General features: G+C 33.5%; 1 protein-coding gene across 1 annotated transcript; it reads left to right on the top strand.

Moving 5' to 3' along the window:
• Positions 1-5763: 5763 nt before the first annotated feature.
• LOC144999969 (C2H2 and C2HC zinc fingers superfamily protein) lies at positions 5764-6877 on the top strand. The gene has a single exon (XM_078959111.1). It carries the CDS (start codon positions 5792-5794, stop codon positions 6782-6784), a length of 993 nt encoding a protein of 330 aa, XP_078815237.1. The 5' UTR covers positions 5764-5791; the 3' UTR covers positions 6785-6877.
• Positions 6878-7281: the final 404 nt, after the last annotated feature.

Here is a 7281-nt window from a genome sequence, read left to right as displayed (position 1 = left end):
AGAATGAGATGTGACTAAAATGGTTAAGCAATTGTTGTGGACAATCTGAGGTTTACCAAAAATTGGTTGTTTATGGACAGTTGGAAGTATACTGTAAATTTTGGACGGACCATATTGACATACTCTGAGAAGTGGTAACTCTTATTCAGAAGTGATAGTCAAAATGGGAATATGGAAATGTTACCATAAGTGGAAGTTAATAATTAAATATGTGTAAGATTAGAAAACTTAAATGCAAGAAGGATGTTCAAAGGAATGTACTTTGAATATGAGACTTCGTTTCTATGGAATTTCTCACCATTAGAATACTTTGTAATGTTTGTTGCCAAGTCTATGTAACTTTTGTGCATAGTCATTATAAGAGGATCATTGCATATAAGTTTAAAATCTAATAGATTATAGCAAATGGCAAGAATTGGTATTCTTACATTTACGATATGGATTTGGAATTTTGAAATGAGCATCAATTAAATGTTGTAAATTGATCTATTTCACAAAGTAAGGACCATAGGAAAACATAGTGTGCATGCTTGGAGAATGGCATAACTATTTTTTAATCCAAGTATTAAGTTGATTAGTCGAAAAATTATATAATGAATAATGTGTAATCAATATAGTGATTAAATAAAAGGTGTTTTATTTATATTCAAAAGTTCTGAGACCATATTGGATTTTATTATTCTTGTGTTTCACTTGACATGTTTTGACTTCTGGAATAACTAGGTTATTCAAACCATCCACATTCGATCGTACTTTAGAAGTAGGTATTTAAGTTAGAGTGTCATGAATGGGTTTGTAGATTGTCTAAAGGCGTTTAGACATATCACAAGTTTGTTGCAGTGTTCATGAGTACTTGTGTAATAAGATTTAAGTATTGGATTAAACTCACGCTCATCTGAATCACTTCATGGATTTTATAACAAGTGATTGTGAGATGATAATATCTTATATTCTTGAAACCAAGACATGTGAGTTGTAATTTACAAGTCGATTGCACATTGAAATATGTAAACTCACCAGTAACTTGGTGTTATAAAACATATTCTTGTGTGTGATTTGATGAGTAAGTACAAGCAACCATTTGAGTCGAAGTTTATCCATTCCTTTTTCCTTTAGAGGAATAAAAGCGATATTTGTGGGCCCCTCGATGATTAAGTGATGACACCCTAAGTGTTTGGCCAAGCCTGGAATGATTTCATTTGTTCAATTAGTTGGTCGTCATAAATCGGAAATCAGGAAACAACAAACAGACAGAGAGAATGATTATAATCCATGTCTCACGTCCATACGATATCTAGAATGGAGGAATATATGATCCCTTATCAAATGGACGCATCATTGACTAGGTCAGAGTTCGAACGCGGCTTTTAAGAGCTACGATTGCTAGTCGGGATTTTGGAGTCGTACTTGCAATAATAGTTATTAGACTTATCCAAGTAGGAGACTATTGGATTAGGTGTCTAAGCCCATAATTATAATTGGTATGTACTTGACCCGAGAGTAGCATGGTTCATTTCGGGTTGCATATCACCAGGACAATTTGAGGATGTATATTTGAGTAAGAGGTTATTTATGATTTATTAATATATTATAATTTCTAATATATTAATATGAAATCATATTATTTAATTAGTATTGATTAAGAATCAATTTGAAATTAATTTATTGATCAAAAGAGACTAATTAAATTAATGGAGACTAATTGTATATCAATGATATATATATATATATATATATATATATATATATATATATATATATATATATATGGTTTGGGCTAGTGATCCATGATGGACTAAGTTTATGTAAGTTTCCATGAAGAGTTAGCCCACGTGAAATATTGATCATAACCCAAAGTGTATGGGTTAGGGTTTACTCATGACTCTTGGATTACTACATATATATACATAACCCCATGGCTAAAGTGGGTTACAACAAGTGTTCTTGGAGTTCATAACCGATTTATGTGACATCCCTGTTTTCACGGCCAGAAAAGACCGATTTTGTTTATGCTTTATGAAAATCAGAGTACATCTTTTAATAAAAATGTTGCAGCATTTGTTCCCAGTAGAGCATGATAAATACATTATCAAAGCATTTCTGAAGAAAAGTATTTTTATTCATTTTAAAACATTTGGGATGTCATTGTCAATATAGAAACATAAGCATAAACAGAACTTACATTCATTATCACTAGTGATTTATATCTCCTTAATCTCTCAGTGTAATGTGACTTCATAACAACACCTGTGATATAAATAAACTGAGTGGATCAGGTTGGGAAACCTGGTGAGTACATAGGGTTTTCAACCCACAATAATATAATTATTATGTTTAAACAATTAATCAATCAACCCAATTACCCATCCCCATTATCTTCTTTATTCTTAAGAATCTACCCTAAGAATCAGCTATTCCTCGTTTATTTGTTCCTAAGGATCATCCTAAGGAATCGGAACGAAGTCCATTGTTGCCACAGTTTACACAACAGGCACTAAGTCTGCATAGTCGCCAGGGGTTAGGCATCAAGTCTGCATGATCGCCAAGGTTTACACAACAAGCACTAGGTCTACATAATCGCCAGGGTTTAGGCATCAGGTCTGCATTATCGCCAAGGTTTAGGCACCAAGTCTGCATGGTCGCCAAGTTTTAGAGTACACCAGGTGAACACATTGTTCACAACACCTACAGGTTGCGATCCTGCTAGTGTTCCACTGGACTGTCTAGAATAGTCTGTGGCTGTCATCCATACTCTGCTGAATGACGGGGCCATCGTTTGAGAAAATGCTTCTCACATCGTCCACCTCTCACTCCCACCTCGTGGTCTATAACACCTCTCAATTCATCATCAAACTCATATTCCATCTATTCCATCTACCCATGTTTTACCCCAACATTATCGTAGATATAAAATACATATACAGTTTAAATCATTTAAAACATGTATAAAATCGTTCATCCAGCATAGACAGCAAGTATTCAGATAATATGCACACATAGCACGTAATTTATATAAAATACTTCATATATATGTGTAAGATAAAAGTAACTATGCACTCACCTGAGAAGGTGGTGACTCGGTACTCGGAGAGCGCTTCGTTTACTTTAAAATAATTTCCTTCGACGAAACCTAGTATTATTACCACTAGATTTTAGTCTAATATTTACCGTGACTAATTATTAGTTTTAATATTATTATTATATAAACGTTTAAACAATACTTTCCAACCACAATGTACATACATGGGCTAGACATAAAACACTGGAGGGCAGGACCATTTTGGCGTATAGCACTTCTGAAATCCAACAACCCTATGCGGTCATTTAAACCAGATTCCCGTACCACGAGTAGTTAAAAAGATATTATAACGATACTTATATAAGTCATAATAATAGCTCAAATTTTATTATAACTTCATAATAACAATATTAATTTTAAATATAAGCTATATTAAAATAAGGTAAGCATAACTTACTTACAATGAGATTTTAGCTAGGAGTCGGGCTCTGCAGGGGCAGAACTTCGTCGCTGAACCTTTCTAAGAAATATTCGTGTAGCGCTTTAGCGCTCACCTTACTATACTAAAAACTATAGAAAGAGAAGTCGAATCACGAGGGACCGAAATGATCGGGGGATAAGGAGAGAAAGACTCTTGAATCAAGAGAATGGTGCAAGAAATATAAGAGCTCAAGGCTTTTATTTATACTAATTAAATTTTCAAAAACTACCTTCCATAATTACTTAATGAACATTTAGTTATATAAACAACTAAACACCTCTCTTTAATACTATTTTAAATGGATTTAATGATATTTGTACTAAACTAATGTCGAAAGAACTCAACATTAGTCTTATAATGACCACATCGTCGATACCTTTCAAATGATATATATATATATATATATATATATATATATATATATATATATATATATATATATATATATATATATGTGTGTGTGTGTGTGTGTACATATATATGATTTATACTTTATTTTAATACGTAAATATGCTATTATAATTTGTAATTCGTTCATTTGAACTCCGTTTTTGACGTTCTTTATATCCAAGTGTAGGTGGAGACGTACTCTACAACTTTTGTTTAGACTCCGTCGGCTAATTTTGACTTTATTTTTAAAATTATATTTTTAACAGGCCGGGACATGATTGGTCCATTAAAATCTTATAACTTTTTCATCCAATGTCCATTTTCGTCTGTCTTTTTATCGTTACGCTACTAATAACGAGATATTCGATACTCATCATTTTGCACCCCAAACACCTATAACGTTCAACGATTTGAAGGGTGCGGAAGGATCAAGAGACGATTTTGGGTGCATATGGCTTGGATTAGAGAAAAGAAGCTCGTGAGGTAATCATTTAAACTATTTTGATCCAGTAGGGCTTTAACGGTGTTTTGATTAATTGAGCTAGTGGAGTTAGATTATGTTAAGAAAGTTTGTTAGTATTGTTAAAGAAGGTAGTTAGATGCCTTAGACAAGCTTGTATGTGATCCTATGAGTGTGATCAATCAGATGAGAGTTAGGTTTTGAAACCATAACTAATGATTATGTATGTAATTGATGCATTGGAGTTGGCTTATGATGAATTAAACATTGTAGAATGCTTAATTCATCAATTGAATGAGATTAATGGATAGATAATGAAAAGCTAGATTAAGGATTCATTAAGTGGTCATTTTGACTTTAAGAGCCAAATGATCTTGAAAGGCTAAGACACATATTAAGAACTTGTATGTATGTTCGATTAGGCCTAAGAGCAAGAAAGATGGATTAAGATGCATCAATTGAGGAAATGAGCCAAAGTGGGACAATTAGTCTTCAGAATCTGATAAGGTGAGTTATTAGTCTCACTCTCTCTTTAGATTATGTTATATATATATATATATATATATATATATATATATATATATATATATATATATATATATATATATATATATATATCAAAAGTAGGTAAGAAGTATACACAAGATACAGAGTGTGTTTCACTAATGGCTTAGACCCCCTTAGGACCGCCCTGTGTTTGGCCCCTTTAGCCATTTAGCTAACTTTAACCTATTTAGTTTTTCTATTTATATTGTTTTTTTCTTTACTTTCAATGTTTCATTGTAATTGTACTCTTCTATTTTTAATAATGAAACTAACAGTATTTCGTTAGTTTAGAACGATAGGCAATATGTTGTCAAACACGTGAGCCGGACAAACTTCTACCCATTTATAAAGCGGGTCATAAAAGAATTGGTCCTGTCTACAGTTGAAAGTGAAACCGCTAGTGACGTGAACGTTGAGATTTAGCCACACTGGATGGAATGTCAACATAATAAATTAACAATTAATCAACAGTAAGATGTAAAGTTTGACATTAGGTTTGATGTAAAGATTATACCGTATTCAGCATATCCAGTCATCCTGCTACTATAACTTTTTAGAAACTAGCTAGATAACTAAACTGCTCATGCATGAATCACATGTAAACAGTTCTCATAATAGACCTTATTTTTTGGAAATTATAATAAAATTACATAACTACATATGCCTATGGGATTAGTTTACAACGACTTTGATTAAAAATAAGTTGAAAATGAATATTATGATTTGTGACGCTGTGGTTGCTGGGGTTATGTGAGGAAGGTCGTAATTGGTGATGGGTTTAACTCTACTCATAAGTTGACTTAATCGTTTTCCATTAATTTTAATAATTTAGAAAATTGACACTTAACGGATAAATACCTCCTTTTATACTTCCACCAAAAACAACCTTTTGCAAATGGCGGCCCACCCGAATTATTGTTTCTCAAACACGTTTGAGGATGTTCTTGCATCCTCTCTACAATCACCAACAAACGATTCCATCGTCTTCAACCTCTCGATCCTCAGAGACAAAGCCCAGCAGGTTCAAACCATCGCCGACATGTTCTTCACCCAAACACAAACTCAATCCATGACTTCTTCCAACTCATCAACCTCCGTTAACATGGAGAACCTCGCCGGTTTGCTACAAGAAATCATCGTGATCGCGTCTAACGTCATGTTCGCTTGCCAAAACATTGGTAGTACTCCTGTTACCAACCAGATTGACAACACCCATGAGTTTGATCACCAGTTTGACCAACCAAACGACGTGTTTAAGTGTTCCGGTGGAGTAGAGAAAAGTTTCGGTATCGTTAACTTTAACATGAGAAACGAGGACAATCTTTTAGAAAAGCGGAAAGAGTTGCAGGTTCAAAGAGATAGACAAAGTGGAATTGGGTACGACATCATAGAAATGGATGCAGCCGATTTGTTAGCGAAATATACACACTATTGTCAAGTGTGTGGTAAAGGATTCAAACGAGATGCGAATTTACGCATGCACATGAGGGCGCATGGAGACGAATATAAGTCTACTGCGGCTTTATCGAACCCCCTAAATGGTGGCACAACAGTGAAACCAGCAAGAAAGTATTCGTGTCCGCAAGAAGGGTGTAGATGGAATCGTAAGCATGAGAAGTTTCAGCCACTGAAGTCGATGGTTTGCATGAAGAATCACTATAAAAGGAGCCATTGTCCGAAGATGTATTCGTGTAAGAGGTGTCAACAGAAGCAGTTCTCTGTGCTTTCGGATTTAAGGACTCATGAGAAGCACTGTGGGGATGTGAAATGGCGGTGTTCTTGTGGGACGACGTTTTCAAGAAAAGATAAGCTCATGGGTCATGTTGGTTTGTTCATAGGACATACACCTGCAGATGTTGATACAAGTTCTTCGAACAAGATTCAATGAAGTTAGCAATGGTGGTTTGTTTTTCGAATATGTATTACAAAGTTACTTAATCATCAAAATTGAATATTAGTTACAAATCATAACATTTGAACACTTTTCATAGTTCGATGGTCAATGGTATACGAACATAATTTATAACAAAATAAAAAGATAATTATCCTTCTAAATCATTTTTATGTTTTTATTTGTCATCTAAATATCATGTATAGTCAAGTAAGATCTAACCTAGAATACTTGGTAGTTGATTGTAATATTTGAACACTTTTAATAAATTTATCCGTTAATCATATAGTATATAAGAAAGTTATTTAAATATAAACAAAAACAAACAAATAGATAACTACTTTCCTAATCCATTTTCCAAAACAATTAATTAGTCTATAGAATTTAGGGCATGACCCTTGCTAATTAATTATCTTGTAAAAATTTTGAACGGCAATAATCTTGCAAATCACTTGCAAAAGGCCAAAATCACTCTTCCGCTTGCAAATACAAAA

The sequence above is a fragment of the Lactuca saligna genome, chromosome 6 (genome assembly GCF_052625555.1).
Source record: "Lactuca saligna cultivar CGN05327 chromosome 6, ASM5262555v1, whole genome shotgun sequence".
NCBI classification, from domain to species: domain Eukaryota; kingdom Viridiplantae; phylum Streptophyta; class Magnoliopsida; order Asterales; family Asteraceae; genus Lactuca; species Lactuca saligna.
Note: the sequence above shows the minus strand (reverse complement) of the source record. Positions and strands in the feature narration are given on the sequence as shown.

Excerpts from the sequence above, each read along its gene's own strand:
- LOC144999969 (XM_078959111.1), top strand. The coding sequence starts at position 5,792 with ATGGCGGCCCACCCGAATTATTGTTTCTCAAACACGTTTGAGGATGTT.